The sequence below is a fragment of the Lygodium microphyllum genome, chromosome 3, assembly GCF_053477565.2.
Source record: "Lygodium microphyllum isolate KBCC chromosome 3, Lygodium_microphyllum_v1.1.10, whole genome shotgun sequence".
In the NCBI taxonomy this organism is placed as follows: domain Eukaryota; kingdom Viridiplantae; phylum Streptophyta; class Polypodiopsida; order Schizaeales; family Lygodiaceae; genus Lygodium; species Lygodium microphyllum.
Window position 1 is genome coordinate 34774602 of NC_141137.1, and position 20287 is coordinate 34794888.

At 42.1% G+C, this 20287-nt stretch overlaps 1 protein-coding gene across 1 annotated transcript in view; it reads right to left on the reverse strand.

Annotated features, from left to right (window-relative positions):
- Positions 1–14178, reverse strand: part of LOC148038221 (uncharacterized) — a 188575-nt gene extending 174397 nt beyond the window's left edge. Inside the window, exons 1-2 of the mRNA XM_087670088.1 lie at positions 14019–14178; positions 13467–13559 (exon numbers count right to left, since the gene is read on the reverse strand). Coding sequence (XP_087526214.1) covers positions 13467–13559; positions 14019–14081 — 156 coding nt within the window. The 5' untranslated portion in view covers positions 14082–14178. The remainder of the gene's footprint in view (positions 1–13466; positions 13560–14018) is intronic.
- Between the last annotated feature and the right edge of the window lie 6109 nt (positions 14179–20287).

Genomic DNA, 20287 nt, shown 5'->3' on the forward strand with positions numbered 1-20287 from the left:
ACTTATGCTTGACCTCGTAAACCCATTTGCAACCAGTTGCTTTATTGCCTTCAGATAAAGCCACCAACTCCCATGAGTCACTATCCATAAGTACAACAATTTTTTCATCCATGGCATGATCCCAATACTCATTACCCACTGTATCCTCAAAACAAGTGGGTTCCACATCTTGCACAATCTTAGCTATATATGCATAGTGATGAGCTACATAGCTATCATATGTCAGTCGTTGCATTAGCTTTCTTACTCTACTTGACCTGGGTAGACTTAGATCACTACCAAATGATTTAGCATCCTTGTACCTTCCGTACACTAAGTGTTTTAATAGATGGAATCCCAAACTCCTCATCCAAGCTCTGCTCAAAGCCATTTGTATCAACATCAACGTGAGAAAAACCTAATGATACATCTATCATAATAGATGAGTCCCCAACTTTCTCTTTACCTTTTCTTGACATCTCTGATGTACTTCGTGAAGTAACTTATGATCTCAATCTACCACTCCAAGGTCTATCAACAAAACCATGACTAGGAGACTCTTGTGGTTCACTCAATGTTTATGACTATTGACCTGTTTTCCACACAACCACACTCTCATGCTCATCGACCCCAACTACATTCTGCACATTACTGTACCAACTACTCATTTCATCAAAAACAACATGCTTGCTAACTCTCTACTTACATGTAACAAGATTATAACAACTATATCCTTTTGCTCAAAAGAGTATCCAACAAATACACATTTTTTTACTTTGGGATCCAATTTACTACGCAACTCATTAGAAATATATTCATAAGTGATACATCCAAATACATTCTGATGGAATAGATTTGACTTTCTTCCTGTAAACTTCTTTTCGAGTAGCATACCATGTACAACAGCAATGGGTGTCCTGTTCATAATGTATACAGCAATACCAACTCCTTCAACCCAATAGTAATGAGACAAGTTTCCTTCTAGACATTAATGCGCAAGCTATCTCTACAACATACCTATTTTTCCGCTCAGTAACTTCATTTTGCTAAGTATATCTACATGTATACTACCTTTGTATACTATTTTTCTACAAAAAATCAAAAAACTCATCGGAGAGATATTCTCCCTTTCCATACGACCTTAGACATTTGACATGCAACCCTGACCAAAGCCTTAAAGCTTTTAAAGTGAGTGGACACCTCACTTTTCTCAACATAAAGTAAACCTATACTTTATGAGTATAATCATCAATAAAAAAAACATAATACTTGCAACCACTCAAAGTTCTAGTCTTCGTAGAATCCCACACATTAGAATGTATCAATTCAAGTGGCTTCTTGTATGCATGCTTTTCATGTGAAAACACATACCTTGCTTGCTTTTCAAATTGACATGCTTCGCATACTTTATACATCCCATCAACCCAAACTTGGATAAGCCATCCACAATCTATTTTGATTGCATTTCTTTCAACCGCTACACATTCACATGACCAATTTTCTTATGCCAAATTTCAATATCAGCCACAACACCTAAACCTTATGCAGACATGGCAGCATCCATTTCAAACAAACTTACATCAATAGTAAACAATCTGCCATCACATTTTCCTTTTTTTTTGTTATATCGTCTAACTAACTTACATACTTAAAGGAACATTTTCAACATGAATAATGAGGTGAGTTGTATCATCCCCTATCTCCACATAGCCCAAAGACTCTAGACTGCGCATCTCTCTAAATCACTCTCTGTGAGAAGTCATGTGGTTAGAGGCACCCTTGTCTACATACCATATATCATTCTTTGATGAACATCAGCAATCGTAGTATTCATTGAGTGCTACATAGTAAACATATATAGAAATGTGGCCTCTTTGACTCCCTACTATCACCAAAATTCTGTTGTCTATTCGAATATGCAACTTGGCCTCTTCGACTCCCCCTTCCTCCAGACTGTCCTCTTTGCTGTGCATCATAACTTTGACCATGACTACCACCTTGGCCTTTGCCGTGATCTCTCTCTTCTAGTAGAGTAAAACACATATTCAAACTTATTCTTGCTTTGAGAAGAAGAGGAATCTAAGCTAAGCTTCTTCTCCTCAAGTTTCAACATAAAAATCGAGTCTGCAAAATCACGAATATCATTCCTCGTATTCATAGATGACCTAAAGCTCTTGTATTCATCTCCAAGTCCATCTACGCATACACATACAACAACACCATCATCAACTACCACACTACTAGATCCAAGAGCTTCCACAATACTCTTGATTTTCAAGGTGCAATCCTTAATGGACAAGTTTCCTCTTTATCTTAAGCTATAGCTTTCTGGCCTTTGTGTTTACTTCAAAGCCTTACCAAATTCTTCCATGCAAAAGCGGGGATATCAAATTTTTACAAATAGCCCATCATGCTATCTGTAATACTATCAGATAGCCAATACATGACTTTATGTCTACTCCCAATCTTTCTTAGCCTTTACTTATTCTATAGTAGGATTTCACACAAGAACTTCAAGTGCTACTGCCATGTTACCTTCAATGTAATTCCAAACACCTTTGCCCTTCAAGAAATTAGTCATCCTAAACTTCCATGCAAGATAATTGTTCTTATCAAGCTTCTCATTAACAATCTAGTTGAAGATTTTGAACATTTTGACAAAACAACTTGCAAAAAGCTACAATCTGCAAGCAAGCTGACACCAAGTGTACCAAAACTAAACACGCATCTTTTTCACTAACTGCACAACAATAACCGCAATCTACAAATGCCTTTTGTATCTACAACCCAATAAACACCAGAAACCTTACAAGTTGAAATCTGTAACATGTGCACTTGTAAACGGCCGACACAACCAAAACTACAGTATATCCAAAAACTAATGTTGTGACCACTTGCAAGTCTAGAATGCAAGCCAAAATGACCTCAGATGCCAAAAATCACAGCAGGCAAGCCCCAAAAGACTTATCTACAATATACACACTATTCTTCCTGCTTACCAATTTTCACTGCAATCGAAGACTACAGCCTTGCTAGCCTCAGGAGCCCCCAATAGATATAACCCAAGGTAAATCAACAAGGTGGAAGTGCTTCTTACCCGCTCCTTGCTTGCTTGCTTTCGTACTCTAACACTCCACCTCAGCTTTCAATTGAGCTCCATGTAGCCGTGGAACAACTCTAATACCACGAAAACAAACAAGAGGAGAAAGAGGTGAAAAACCTAAGAGCACACACACAAAAGCAATCGAGACTTGAGAGCACAGAGAGATAGGGCTGAAATCTTCTTCTTCTTTCTTCTTCTTCCACTCAAAAGAACCATGTCTACAACATGATAAAAGACTAATATGAAAGCACCACAGCGTATGTATATGCGGTCACTAAGTGTATACCTACTAAGGAAAAAAGAGGTAGCACAATAAATGTACCATAACCAAGGGTGGACTATAGTCCAACTACAGAATCACTGGTGTATCCTCATGTCAGTCACCTAACATACCAATGAGTAATATTCTACCACATCATCAAGACATGTAGTGGATGCTAGCTTGTATAAAGCTCGACATCTCAATAACAAGAACATTATATTCGATGTGTTACATTAGTGGAGATAGCTTTCATGGTTATCTTGATAGGGTAGCAGTTGATTTCTTCAATTTTCTCGCAAGATGGAAGTCTAAACTTTCTCTCTCCTCAACATTATCTCTCATTCTCCAACCTATTCTATCCTTCCTCAACAATTTCCAACAGATTCAGGCATTGGAAATGGAAACTTTGGTGAATCTCTATTGTAAACCCTAATTTACAGCAAAACTTAGGGTTTAACAACCACCTTGAAAGCATACTCAAAAATTATAGACTTAGAGACTTGAATTTCATCCTTTAAAATTCAGGCAATTTCAAAAGATTCAAGTGGCTATTCAGCCAGCAAACATTAAGAGCTAAATTTGTCACCCAAGGAGCACAATTAAATGCCAATCCCTAACCAAACCAAAGGAAAATTTGGTTTTAAGGGTTTCTGGTCATTTTCGACAACAGCAAGAGACACTTGGAGAGGGAAGGAGACTGAAGAATCTCAATGTAATCCATCCATTTGCAATAAAAGATAAACAAATACCGTAAAGAATGTCAATTTTCGGGGCCAATAAGCTGTCATTGTCCAAGATTAAGTGGTGACATTTACATTTTCAGTTTATGTAAATTTTATGCTTACTATAATTATTGATTAAACATGTCATTATCATCCTCTCCTAGAAGAAAGGCCAGTTTCAATACAAATGTCAAAAAGAATCTAAAGGCTACTAGTCAAATGAGTCCTCATACCCATCACTCAAATGAGACTCGTCGTCATCACTAGATGAGTCTAATGTGTCTAGAACAAAATCCCCATGCTCATCATACTCTGGCTCTCGAACAAGGACTTCCTTCAAGAAACGAGCAATTGGAGTAGAAGAGCTTCCACAATCACGCCTCACGTACATTCTGACTACCACCTATGTGTTGCTACCAACTGCATTATCTCAAGAAGTGGCCTTCTATCCCCTATAAGTACATAATACTCGACACTTAATCTCCTCCAGCTCCATATAGAGCTCTCTAATGATGGCATCCTCTCTCTCTCTCTCTCTCCGTGAACAAGAGTATATTAATGTATGGAGATATTTACATCTGACCTTAAGGCCAACCAAACAGGATGGAAACAGCTGTAATGAAGCCAGCAAGCTATCAAAACAACCTACTACATGAGTAGCACTAAGAAATCACATAGAAAGGACTGAACCACTTGCACAATTCTTTTGCACTCCATCTCAATGCCATTACAATCAACAGTGGTAAGCAAGGCATGAAAGACAATGGAAAAGTACACCATACTTTTCAAGCACTACAAGTAGCCACTAGCTACCAGAAGCTAAGACATCAAGGAGCTCAATTACTACATTGCCTTGACAAGACCATAATGATGTCTCAATCAATCTTCAAGTGTACTCCCTGTCTTCATCGACAAATTTTTCCATCAACTTAGCCCCTTGCTTCACTGACCCATTGCTATACAAGGAACCAGGCTGACAGTCTTCTAACTAAGTAATACCTAAATACGCACGTGTATTCACTTAATATTCACACTATAACCTATACACGGTTTGGGTCCTCAAGTGCAGGACAATACTCCAGGCTTGCTTAGAGTTTGACCTGTCTCCCAAACTAATCAAAATATGTTTTGTGCACGATAAGAAGACTAGCACTACCCCTTAGGGAGAGACCACATGAGAGGTTTTCCAATTACAGGTATTAAAGACTGGAGTAGAGTGAACAATAGCCAACCAGGAAGCAGCAATATCAGGAAGAACCAGGTCAGCTGACATCATAGAAAAGATCTGCCATAGCACTAAACCACGAACACGGGCCACATGACCATGGATGCTCAATATTGAATCAAAAATAAAGGCATTCCAAGTACGCCAAATATGACACAGGGCTGTCCATCTAAGGAAATGGAAAAGGCAGGAATAATTTGAATGCAAAGAAGACATAGAGGACATATTTCCCATAATCCACGAACGAGCTGGTATATGCGGTGCTAAGTCGCCGAGGATCACATGTGGGAAATAAAACTCCAGATCTGTTGAGCAACAGGGCAAGAGACAAAGAGATGAAGCAATGTCTCATCACAAGTAGTGCAAAATACACAATGACCAGCAGAGATCTTTCAAGCATGCAGCACATCCCTAGTTGGAAGACCCCCAATAAGCAGCCTCCACATGAACACTTTACCCTGATACAGAACCTTAGACTTCCAAAGCTGGATAAATCTTTCCTGCCACTTCTTTTTGCTATCTCAAAGATGCCATAATTTATTGACCTTCCCAATGACCCATCTCTTGGCTTCCACCATTTGATGATATATCTGATTAGTTGACCTCTTCTCAAAATCATCAGGAAGCACAAACATCCAATCACGCCATGGATACAATGATTGTAATGCAAACAAAGGAGAGAACCTCCAAAGTTTGTCCTGTATGGACGACCAAATGTCACTATATCCGTAAGGCACCTGAAACTGCTGACGAATACGCCTGAAAGAATAAAGACAGGGCTGCCAAGGAATAACACCATCAAGGACTGTCTACAACCCCAACCGAGCCATCCAATTAAACTTGTCTCGCTGCAAATCTTTATACGGCCAATCCAACGACCTAGAGGAAGCCAGTACTTCTCCTTGCAACAAATTCTCCTCCTTACGAATATCAAGAGGGCGCCAAACTGCAGAACGCAGCATCTCCTGCTAGGATGCAATCAAATGAGAAAGAATAAAAGATTGGGAGACCTTAATAGGGCTCGTGGAATTAAGCACATGCCACCAGGAAGCATGAATAACCGTGCTACCATGAGAGATGCAAGTCTTTTCTATGAAAAAATTAATAATATCTGACCAAGGATGATTCTGTATATATAGAGCCTACAAAAGGGTTAGGCTCAAAGCAGCCATATGCAAGTTAATATCCAACAAAGCTGCCCTCCCCATCCTTTTAGGAGTAGTCACATGCTGCACGAAATCCACACCTGTCCCAAACGATTGCCTTTCTCTTTCCACAACATGAATCTGATAGGCTGAACCAATTCCAAAAGGGACTTCTTAGTCCAAGGAAGCAATGGCAAAAAAAACGAAATCATACTAATCATAATGCATTGAACAACTTTTAGTCTGACATGTAGAGGCCAGCTTTGAGATTCCCAGTACATAAACCTATCATGAATCCGAGAGGCCATCCAATCCAACAAGGCACGGGGAGCTACCTCCACACCAATAGGATATCCCAAGTGTCTGGTTATATTTCCCCTTGGGATCACAATTTCATTCCAGCCCAAGGCCTGTAGATCATTCTCTGTACGGAGAGTAGAGTAGATTTCTAAGTATTAATATGAAGACCCGATGCCAAAGCAAAAAGATTCCACGCCATCATTTCCCGATTAACATTAGTGCAATCAACCTTGAGGAACATAAAAGAATCATCTGCCAAAGATTTACCCACAAGCTAGGCACCGCAGGGAAGAGATAAGCCAACTATCTCGCCTTGATCAGCCAATTTATCCAACAATGAGAGCATCAGGTGAGTGACTAAAGCAAACAGCAAAGGGCTGAGAGGACAGCCTTGCCGAAGAGACCGAGATAAGGCAATTTCCTCCGTGATCCCTCCATTAAGTGCAATACCAGCAACAGCGCCCTGACTAATGGTATCAACCAGAGAAATCATGCGCAGATCGAATCCCATTGTAGACATTAATTGCCGCAAAAATGACCAGCTAACATGATCAAATGCCTTCTCAATATCCAGTTGAAGCATAACAACCTGCTAGCCTGAAGCTTTGGCATAGTCAATTCCCAGTTGAACATTCAAAATGTTATGCATTATATTCTAACCTTTAATGAAACAATATTGATGTGGATGAACCAGGTGCCGAAATACTTTCTACAATCTATTGGCAATGATTTTGGAGAAGATTTTATATAAATACCCCATAATAGAAATGGGTATCCATTGCTGCAAAGAGGTTGGAGAGGGAACCTTGGGCAACAATCTAATGACAGCAATCCTCCAATCTAAAGGCATCATACCAGAATTCCACACTTGCTGACACAGGTGAGTTAATGGGTCCTTAAGCAACTCCACATGGGCTGAAAACAGCTCATTAGGAAGCCCATCCCAACCAAGACTTTTCCTTTGAGGCAAGTGGTGTGAGAGTGCGCTGCAGAAGAGGGAATACGAACACGGAGGGAGAGAGAGAGAGAAAGCAGAAAATAAGGAAGAGAAATCTGCACTAACTGAAATGAATGCTGAATACAAACGGGAAGGAGGAAGGAGACTGATCAGTCCTTGCAAGCAGCCCACAGCGTCAGTGAGGGCACCAGATCAGGCTGATGATGATGGCAGCACCACCACAAGGGAGAAGGAGTGTCGGAATCTGCAAAAAGACAAGTGATCAAGTGGGGAGGGGGGCTGCCTATAAATAGGCAAAAGGACAAATCCTAACCCTAACCCTAAAATGGGCGCAAACCCTAAAAATGCCCTAAAATGGGAGCCTCACATCAGTGACCAAAAAAGTGGCCGGGCAGCCAGTGGCTGCCCACTAAAAGAGGCCAAAAAGAAATGCACACCCTAAGACAGCCAGTCGAGAGTGACTAGCCTCCCCCATCATAACACATGACAGACATGTCACAGCTCATAATGTCCTTGTCTGACTCAGACTGAGGCTCACAAGCAGGAGATGACAAGGCATGACAAACATGACTGCTAACACCCCCTCTCAAATCCTGGATGTGGCTGAAGGCCGAAGAAGAAATAGATCCTGGGGTGGCAAGAGAAATACCAATGTCGATAAAGTCCGTCCATGTAGACTGCCGCTGAAGGAGCTCCTCGCGATCCTGGGAATCCCCCTCTAAAACAATAGGGGCCAGGAAATCCACAGCCGCATCACCGAGATCGTCCCCCTCTGAAAGGGATGGGGGGTACAAGGGAACCACCGGAGGAGAAGGTGGGGGTTGGGAAGGAACCTGTGGAAGAGAAGGTGCACAAGCGGGAATGCGTGTAGCAATAAACTGCCGTGAAGGACCCTGCATCAAAGAAGGGGAATGGAGCCTGTAAAGCCTGCTCTCCTACCAACCTGTAGATAAAACAGCTCCTGTAAAAGAATCCTCAATAACAACGGCATGCTCGATGAAGATCACTCATGTGCCAAGCCTTGTAAGGCCATAAACTGAGAGGAGGGGAAGGCCCAAATCCGGAACATGGAGGGCCTGTGAAAAGGAGCTCGAAGGTCGGTCGGTAAACAAAGGCAATGTACCAACACCACTAATAGGCATCGAGAAAATGTCACCAACAGTAACTGAACCCTCTAATGGACAGAGATCCTGTAACAAATCACCTCGGGGAGTCATATGACCCGAAGCACCACTGTCCACTAACCAAGGCTGCGCAGAAGGCACTGCAGCCACGGAAGAAGGATCCTCCTCCAAAGCATGGATATGAAGGAACACTGACTCATGGGTAACAGCTGGTGTAGAGGTAGAAGAAGGCTCCGATGTAGATCCACCCTTCGCTCCCGGACGAAGGTGAGGGTACTTCTTCTAGCATTTCTCCTCGGGATGTGTCCCTTTCCCACAGTGTGGGCACTTCAGTCTCTCTGAATCTAAGTCAGAGCCTGAAAAACTGTCCTTCTTCTTAGCCTTTGACTTCTTCTTCTTCTTCTGTCCTCCCGAACCTTCAACAAAGGCTCTAGTGGAGTTGGATCCACTAGCACTGACCTCTCTAAGTCGCTCGTCATGCTCCAAGACAAGCGGGGATAGCTCCTCCCATAGAAGCTGGGCATGGGTCCTCGAAGTAAGAAGGCTGGTGTAGAAGACATCAAACCGAGGCGATGGCAGCTGAGTCAAAAGAATCATAGCCATATCTACAGAAGATATCGTCCGACCGAGGGATGCAAGCTCATCCCTCATATCCTATAATGTATTGATGTGGTCCTTCATGGAAGGACTATCATCAATAGCGAGCATCCACAACTTCTTTTCGAGAGATATCCGGTGGGCAAACGTCTTCTGTTGATAGAGAGACGCGGGCTTTCTCCACACATCTGCTATAGTCTTCAACCTGTGAACATGAACAAGGACAGAATCCTGCAAACTCAGCAAGAGGAAAGATCTGGCTCTAAAATTGAGCCGATCCCATAAGGCTGCACGATCCATAGAAGTCCCATCTGCGGGATCCACCTTAGGCCGGGGAATAGGAACAGAAACAAGCTCCCAAAGATCGAAGGAGTCCAAGATACACTCCACCTTGCAGGACCATAGAGAAAAGTTGGAGCCATCCAACCGGTCCTCTTTGGGCAGCTGAGGAAGTACGGGTACCTGTACAGGGGGTACCAAAGGCTGCATCTTCGGCCCACTGGAAGGGGCTCGCCGAGATACATGAATAGAAGGGGGACGGGAAAGAGAAATAGACTTCGGACGACGGTCCTCGTGATAGAAATCACGCCTCTGTTCAAATGAGTGTCGAGACAAAAGCTCGTCGTCTGAGTCATCAAAGCCCGTAAACTAATGAGAAGACATATTCCAATCTGCAAAACACCAAACACCAAAGAAAACTTTGCCAATGCCGAATAATGACCAGGAGTATGGTCACCAATCACCAAAATGCAGGCTAGGGAGACCTACAGACACCTGGAGCTGCAAAACGCAAGGTTGTCTAATGAATAGCACCAAGACAAAAGCCGCCAGCACCAAAACGCAGCCTGGGAGTAGGTCACCAGCAGGAGAAGAGCCGCCTCGAGATGGAACGACACTCAGATCAGCAAAACACAGACTGGAGGAATGTCGCCCAGCTGTAGGAATGGCCACCCTGACTGAAAACGCAAGCAGGAAGTGGTGGTTGATGACGTGGCAGCCTCTGGAGGGGGCACCTACAGCAAACGCAAGGATGGTGACCTTCTGGAAGGGCCGCCTTGGCTGTTGGGGATGAGGCCAGCAGCAAACGCAAAGATTTGGGTGATCTCCTGCGTAAATCTCAGCTCCGTGTACTCTCCTTCGGCTCTGATACCATATGAGAGTGCGCTGTGGAAGAGGGAATACGAACAAGGAGGGAGAGAGAGAGAAAGCAGAAAACAAGGAAGAGAGATCTGCACTGACTGAAATGAATGCCGAATACAAACGGGAAGGCGGAAGGAGACTGATCAGTCCCTGCACGCAGCCCACAGCATCAATGAGGGCATCAAATCAGGCTGATGATGATGGCAGCACCACCACGGGGAAGGAGTGTCGGAATCTGCAAGAAGACAAGTGATCAAGTGGGGAGGGGGGCTGCCTATAAATAGGCAAAAGAACAAACCCTAACCCTTAACTCTAAAATGGGCGCAAACCCTAAAAATGCCCTAAAATGGGCGCCCCACATCAGTGACCAAAAAAGTGGCCAGGCCCCCTAAAAGAGGCCAAAAAGAAATGCACACCCTAAGACAGTCAGTCGAGAGTGACTAGCCTCCCCCATCATAACACATGACAGACATGTCAGAGCTCCTAATGTGCTCATCTGACTCAAACTGAGGCTCACAGGCAAGAGATGACAAGGCATGACAAACATGACTGCTAACAAGTGGGACAGCACTTCTTCCACTTCATCTTTTGAAATATCAACCTCCATTAAATCCACCCATTCTGGTTTGACCTAATTACTAACCAAGTCGCAAATATATCTGCGAACAGAGTGAACAGCATCGGAAAGAATCTCTTGCGGACCCAACAAGGACCTATAAAAGTCTACACTCATCCGAATGATGGAGTCAAGATCAGTCACCATAACACCTTGCCCATCCATTAAATGCACTATATTTTCTTGGGCACATTTCTAGTGCACACAAGTTGACAGTATTATTGTGTAAAGCTTCACCTCTGGCCAGCAATTTGTATCAACTTTTGAGCTTTAGCTCAGCTATATCAACTTTTCTTCTCATAGCATAATTCAGTGCATCATCACCGTGTTCTTCTTGTGTTTCTGAGTTTCTCTTCTCTCTCACTATTAGCCATACACACTCTATGTTACTCCCCACAAACCCTATTGTCTCTCTGCACTATCGCTTATTTTGACATGGTATCAGAGCATGCCTATTATTTTTTACAGTGCCTACACAATCCCTTGTCAACCTCTTTTGAGCCATCCTTTACTTTACCAAGCATCTTTTTTTTCCCCTCAAATAAGACACACTACACCCCCAGACCCCCAAAGGGGGCCCCAAAGGGGGGCCCACCATAGCAACATGGAACGGGAAACTAGAACCAGGAATGCCATGATTTGCCATTCCATGTGGCTATATATAGTCACATGGAATAGGCACGAAATGGGAAATAGGGACAGGAAACAAGAATGGGGGACCCAAATTTGGTCATTCCATGTTGCTATGAGAGCCACCTCTCCAAATATTAGCTAACAAAAGGAGGAAGAGCCACATTAGCATTTTTTCCTATGCACGGATAAGATAGCTTGCACACCAAATGAACAACAAAACTTGATTGCACTACAACTACTCCTTGATGACACCACCAAGGAGGACCAACCAAGTGCTTGAATGGGTAAGAGCCTAGACTTATCCAGAGATATCATGTAAACACAAAGTATCCAACCAAGTGATATACCTAGCAAGAGACGAGCCCGAGCATGAGCATTAATGGCTAGACCTTCTTTTGGGACTTTACCAAACACTCTTTCTAAATAATATCCCTCATTTGTCTACTACAAACATCTAAAATCTTTTCATGCTATGTGGAAGTGATCGTTTTTTAAAGAGCTCTACTATCTCATCCCCTAAGATGAGATTATCAACTCCACATAACTTTTCCCTTAGCTTGTTGCTTATATGTAAAACTAGGCGTATCTTACTTGTGGCAGGAAATTGGAGCTTGTAAGCCATTTCAGATATTTTCTTACATATTGGGAACGGACCGCAATAACTAGGAGGTAGTTATGGACATTGTCCCATTTTCATAGTTTCAGATTGCTCAAGCACTCCCAGATAAACTCACTCTTCTTCCTCAAACACAAAAGGTTTTCTATGCAGGTCAGCATAGACTCTAGCTCTAGCTTGTGCCCTTTTAATGTTGTTTTGTCCAGTTTTAACATTTCAAAGATTTCCTTTCTATGGCTCATAGCACATAGAAGTCTAGCAGTAGATACTATGCTAGAGCACTAGTAGTCTGCCCGAGACGTTGAGTGGCTGAGGAGACTCGGAAGACGTTGCTTTTGGGATTGACCCTAGAACCCAAGAGGTATGGAAGAGAGCTGTCAATTAGTATTTCAAGGCACGCTGGTAGAGATGGTTGCAAACTAAGACAGTGTGGCGTACAAATAGAGGACCAGCCTGTGATTGTACAGATTTCAATGGAGCACATCTTACAACATCACTAGTCAGCCAAAACGCATCGTACACATGCCAAACTTCACTGAGGCAGAGTAGCCCAAATGACATTGTCACACAGATCTACCATCCTTTCCCAAAAAACAGGACAGCAATGCAGTGAGCCTGCAGAGCAGCAGCATACCACAACCTTTGAGGCACTAAATCATATACACAGATCATACGTAACTTTGAGGCACTAACTTGTATACACAGGTCATACATAACCTCAAAGGAAAATGGAAGAATCAGCAAGGTTACGCATGGTGCATGAGGATGAGGTGAGAATTTGAGTTCTTTAGATTATGGCATCTTCTTGGGTCTTGGGACTCCTTGTATGGTTCTGCATTATAGACTTCCAAGTGACTCTTCTTACAACCATTGTCCAAGACACTCAAGAAACAGCCTCCTTGTATTTCTATTTTTTTAGCCATCTTCGTATTACACTCTACCTCAAAGATGTTTGTCGCTGAGGTGTCCATAATAGGATTCTTGTTTTTTTCATTTCTTTTTAAAGAAAACAGCACTAAAAATTGCAGCACTGAGAAAATATGTACCACGGAACCATCAGGATTCCTGATAAGGGCCCCTGCTCCAGCTTGGCCTGGATTTCCTTTTGATGCACCATCAAATTCAAGTCCATAAAATTCCTAAAAATAAATTGCAAAGCACTATTCAGTGAAGAAAGAACAGGTCAGCTCGAATTTTACACGTAGTTGATGTCAATAAGCATGTGCAAGCACTATACATTTTAGTTGAAATTTGCGATCCATTCGCACAACAGGCCACACATTTGCGACAACATTTTCTCAATCTGCACAGAGGAATGATAAGCTGGAGTGGAGCGTTTCTCAGGCCTTCCATCTCCAAGGTGAGCTATAAGATAGCAGGCAAGCACAGCTATCATTTAACAGCAGCTCAATATTCCTTCTACTACAGAGAATTTACGAGTAGATTCCATTACAGAATCCACAAGTTTGTGCACAAAGCAGTCTCGGAGTAATTTGCTATCATCAGTCGTGAAGGTTATTCAACAGAACAGAGAAAGGTGTGCAAGGTGAACTATGGCAGCGACAGAGGACCTTAACGCGTCGCGTTAACTGTCGTACCTTGATGCTGCTGCCGGTACCAGATGTCGCTTTGAAAGCGCCATCTTTTCTAGCGCGTGCCATACAAGCCTGCGACAGGCTACGAGCTCCCCATGGTAAAAGAGCTACGTGCAACAAGGGCGCACGTGCAGTGTTCGCGAAAAATAGTTTTAGTAGATACAAAAACTTTCGAGTGATAACCTTGGAGGACTCGTTATCAAATGTCATTCATTTATTTGCATTTTAATAACTTTCCGTGAGAAAGGTTGGAAAATATTGACAGGGAAAAAATTATAGGGTAAGGAGGCTGGTTTAATGACAGCTACCGGCCCTGTTAATCCTCTCAAATTTTGGGCGGCTGAGAGTTTCGCTTGCATAGAAGGCTTCGCAAAGTTGAAATGTGTAGTAGGAAAAAAGTTTTGAAAGCTCTCGTCTTTATTTTCCTTGGCGATGACTGTCGGAGTATTGTCCTTTGTCACAAAATTTGCCTATAGAAATGCGATAGCAAACAGTCTATAAAAAGGCATATCATTGGGCCTAAAATGTGACAGTCTACATCCCTTTTTCCACCAATGATTACTGTGTACGTCACCTCTTTTACACGAGACTATGTTGAAGTGTACTCCATTATTGGCAAACTCCTGATACAAAGAATCATCATTGAAAGGGGCATTGTCATTTTTTCAAATCCCCTTACACCTAAAGAGGTTCTTTAAAAGTCAAATGTTTATAAGGTTGTTAGTATACGGTTTTTTGGATTTTTTATGGTCCTCAATATGGAAATGAGGGACAAGGATCACTCCCTATTACTAGGGAGACCTTAGCTGTGCCAAGGCAAGAGTCGATTGGAATTGGAATGTTGACCACCTAATGATTCGTCGAGGTATCACAAGATTAGGTTTTCCTTGACTAAGGTCACACCTCCAACACTTGGTTTGTGGCCAATGATTGCAAAAATAGTCAATATGATGAAAGAGGAAGAAGCATTTCTCATGACCATTGCTAAATTGGTATCCTTGTGTTTGGTGGATATGTCCCAAATAATGAAAGGTAGAGATCAAGTGGAAGCACATAACTAGAAGCAAGAGCAATGCAAGAGCCATGGCAAATGGAACAAGAAAGCAAGAGAGAGAGAGAGACATTGTATGTGAGAACTACATCAATCACAATGTGTGACCGATTTACCCCTTATTCAATAGTCACTAAAAGAATAAAGAATAAAGTGATAGTGATGGGTATCTACCACCCGTAGTGTATAGGTGTGCAATGATGGTGTATGAAGTAAGTACAGGGCAATGTAGACATAGGCATCTTTACCCCCGACAACCTCTCACTTAAAGGTGAATGTGCCTCTAGTGAGAAGAATACGAAAAAGTGACAAAGTACAAATGTACATAAAGTACAGAAGGATGAGGAATAGACGTCATCTCATACTACACCCATTATCTTCCTAAGGAAGGAAAAATATTTTGTTGAGAAACTTTTAGTGAGAAGATCTATAGAATTCTCATCAGTAGAGGTCTTGACAAACTCAACGAACTTGTCCTCTACCACCTCCCTGATAAACATGAGTAACTCTCTTAGCCTTATGAGATAATCCACTTCACTACCATTCAGTAGCGTATTGCTGAGACAAACCCTTAGACCTAGCATAACTCTACTAAAACACAAAACTGACCAAGGAAAAGGGCTCCTCAAGCCCTACACTAAGTGCATCCGATTATTAGCTAACCCCCTGCTTGCATAAATAGCAAGGAGTGTCCGATGAATATGACGATAGACACTCTTACGTGTCCATGACAAAACATGAAGGTGCTCAAATGCTACCTAAATCATGATCCAAACTAACCATCGGCATTCAAAATAGGATGTATCAACAAGAAGACCCCAAAGTAGTCAAAGGCTAATGTTAGAAGGTAATTGTAAAAGCTCCTCCTGACCACAATTGAAAAAGATGGAATCTGAATATAGTATAAGAGTAATAATAATACCAAGGTCTATTGCCAAATAGCCTAACCATAGGGCCTCCTTGTAAGCCTTAGTTGTTGGAACATACTCTATCTTAGTAGAGTAGATAAGATCGTGTATTTTTGCACCCTGGACATCCAAGAGATAGAACCTTCAGCAAAAGTAAAGACATACCTAGAGGTAGACTTCATATTATTTGCATGTCCTATATAATCAGAGTCAATGTAGCCCATGACTATAGGATTCTAATTACTATAGCAAATACTTGTATCTGCAATGCCTTGTAGATACCTCATGATACCCTTCACAGCATCCCAATGTCATTAGCTAGGTGTAGCCATATAGCGTGTTCACAACACTACAAATGCTATGTTTGGATGAGTGGCTATTATGACATACATTAAACTACCTACTACATATGCATAAGGGATCTTGACTATCTTGACCTTCTAATCATCTAATTGGGAACAATTTGCCTCACTAACCTTCACATGGAAAGGTAAAGGATAGCCAATAAGCTTAACATTCTATCTATGGAAGCGCTCATCAAGGACCTTTTATATGTACTCCTTTTATGATAAGTAAAAGAACCCGTGAGAGCGATCACATGTGATGCACACCCCAAGAATATGCGAGGCATGTCCCATGTCCTTCATCTCAAAGCTCTTCTTGAGTTGAGCTTTCAAAGTATCCAACTCATCATGAGCTCTTCCAGTAATCAACATATCATCCACATAAAATACCAAGATAATAAGGTTGCCATCACGAGTCTCTTCATGTAGAGATATGAATCCATATCACTACAAGTGTAAGACTGTGATTACATAAATGCATCAAACTTATGATACCATTCCTTAGGTGTCTACTTGAGACCATAAAGGCTCTTTCTCAACTTGCATACTAGGTCTTTCTTATCCTTTTCTTGAAAGCCCTTAGGCTGCTACATATAAATCTCATTATGCAAGCCCCCATATAAGAAAGCTATCTAATAGCATCCATCTCATAGAGATTCAAATCTAATTGAGCAACCAAGACCAATACTAAGCATAGAGTAGTATTCTTGACTATAAGTGAAAAAAACTAATCAAAGTCAATATCATACTCTTAGTTAAAATCCTTAACAACTAAATTGGCCTTATATGCTAGCTTAGGGTATTTAGGAGACTCTTCAACTTATACACCCACTTGCATGGCAATGAATGTTTTCCATTAGGCAAAGAAACCAAATCACATGTATGATTTTTTTGCAATGAGTCATACTTTGACTGCATAGCCCTCTCCCAAGAGTGACTATCACCTTTCTACATGGCCTCCTCATAAGTAAGGGACTCACCATAATAATTTGTCACTATAACATAGTCCATGGAGGGCTCAAACTGATTAGATTGATGTTTGTCTCTAGTATACCATCTCAAAACAGGTTGTGGAGTCTCTATATCTTATCCAACATCATGATCATGGGCCACTAGAACATTAGCTATAGGCTGCTAGCTAGCTGTACGATAATAGAAGGCTCCTCATAAAATATCACAATGCGTACATCAACTACATGCTCAAGTTGCTTATGCATCTACTCCTCATGCAAAATGACATTATGGCCATGGATGACCTTCCTAACTTGTGGATCCCACAGGCAATAGCCCATCTCACTTACATTCCCATAACTAAGAAAGATACATTTCATTGATTTAGGATTTAGATTATTGTGTTTGTCCTTGGGAATATGGCAAAAAGTCTCACATCCAAAGACACGTAAATGAACATATGATGGAGGTTTTTCAAATCATACATCCTCTGCAATATGGCAACCAATAGTAGTGCATGAGGATCTATTTATTAAGTGTACATTACTAGTAATTGTCTCTATTCACTGGTTTAAGATTTGGATTATTGTGTTTGTCCTTGGTGGGAACATGGCAAAAAGCCTCACATCCAAAGACATATAAAGGAGCATATGATGGAGGTTTTCCAGACCATACCTCCTCTGCAATATGGCAACCAATAGTAGTGCATGGGGATCTATTTATCAAGTGTACAACACTAGTAATTGTCTCTGTTCACTGATTTAAGATCTAAATTATTGTGTTTGTCCTTGGTGGAAACATGGCAAAAAGCCTCATATCCAAAGACATATAAAGGAGCATGTGATGGAGGTTTTCCAGACCATATCTTCTCTGCAATATGGCAACCAATAGTAATGCATGGGGATCTATTATCAAGTGTGCATCACTAGTAACTATCTTAGTCCAAAAATTGAAAGGGAAGTGGAACCCATGAGGAAGAAGCTTGGTGGTGAGAGCTATGGTAGATGGAGAGCAAGAGCCAAGAGAGAGAGAGACTCAAAAGTGGGAACTCCAACAACCACAATGTGTGGCCGGGCCTTCCTTTATTCAAATGATCACTAAAAGAATAAAGAATAAGTGACTGTGACGAGCGCCCGCCACCTGTAGCGTGCAATGGTGGATACTGTCACATTGTAGTAATACATGGGCGGCTAGGCAAAGGTGCCTTTACCCCCAACAACCTCCCACTTAAAAGCGAATCTGCCCTAGTGAGAGAGAGAAAAAAGAAAAGACAATACAACATGTACACATGTACAACAGGATGAAGAAGATGACATCATCTAATCCAATGCCCATCAATCCCCTGAGGAAGGCAAAGCGCTCAATAGTGAAGCTCTTCATGAGCAAGTCTGCAGGATTCTACTCAGTCGGAATCTTGACAAGGTCAACAGACCTGTCCTCAATGACCTCGCGACTGAAGTGATACCTCACCTTAATATGTTTCGTCTTCACATGAAAGGCCAGATTCTTGGCCAACTAAATGGTACTCATAGAATCCGAATGTAGTGTAGGCATAGCATCTGTCATACCAAGGTCAACAATCAAACTGCCTAACGAGATAGCCTCCTTGCAAGCCTCTGTGGCTGCAATATACTCGGCCTATGTAGTAGAAAGGGCCGTACACTTCTGCGCCCTGGACATCCAAGAGATAGCCCCTCCAACATAAGTGAACACATAGCTAGAAGTGGACTTCCTACTATGTGCATGTCTTGCATAATTAGAGTCAGTGTATCCCATGACTCCTGTATCATGGCTGCCATAACAAAGACACATATCTATTGTGCCCTTTAGGTACCTCATGATACCCTTTACGGCATCCCAATTTTTCTTGCCATGTATAGCCATATAACATGCCACAACCCCAACTTCAAAAGCTATAAATGGACGGGTGGCTATCATGGCATACATAAGACTGCCCACGGCTGATGCATAGGGAATCTTAGCCATCTCGGCCTTCTGCTCATTTGTCTGCGAACAATCGGCCTGTGAAACCTTCACATGAGAAGGTAATGGATAGCCAATAGGCTTAACATCCTACATGCGGAAGCACTTAAGGACTTTATGAATGTACTCCCTCTGGACTGATAGAGTAGTCCCTGAGATCGATCGCACGTAATGCGCATACCAAGTATATGAGAGGCATGTCCCATATCTTTCATCTCAAAGCTCTTCTTGAGACGAGCCTTAAGAGCATCTAGCTCCCCATGAGTTGTCCCTGCTAAAAGCATGTCATCCACATAGAGTACCAAAATCAGTAAAGAACCGTCACGGGCTTTCTTCATGTACAAGCACGGATCCATAGCACTGCGGTTGTAGCCCTGTGATTGCACGAATGCATTAAACTTATGGTACCATTCCCTAGGTGCCTACTTCAAGCCATATAGACTCTTCTTTAGCTTGCACACTAGGTGTTCCCTGCCAGGGTATGCAAAGCCCTTAGGTTGCTCCATGTAAATCTCATCATGCAAGTCCCCATGTAAAAAAGCTGTTTTGACATCCATTTGGTACAAGTCCAAGTCAAGCTCTGCAACCAAGGCTAAGACTAAGCGTAGGGTGGTCATCTTGACCACATGAGAAAATACTTCATCAAATTCAACACCATGCTCTTGCTTTAAACCCTTAGCAACCAATCAAGCCTTGCATGCTGGCTTGGGGTATCCAAGGGTACTTTTCAACTTGTACACCCACTTGCATGGCAAAGCCTTCTTACCCTGAGACAAGGAAACCAAATTCCAAGTCTGATTCTTATGCAATGAGTCAAGCTCAAACTGCATAGCCCTCTCCCAAGAGTGACAATAACCCATATGCATAGCCTCATCATAACTGAGAGGCTCTCCTGCATCTGTAACTAGTACATAATCCATAGAGGACACAAAACGATCTGGAGGCGTCTATCTCTAATAGAATGCCTCAATCCAGGCTCTGCTGCCTGATCGACATTCTGTCTAACATTAGCATATCTAGCATTTGGGCCATGAG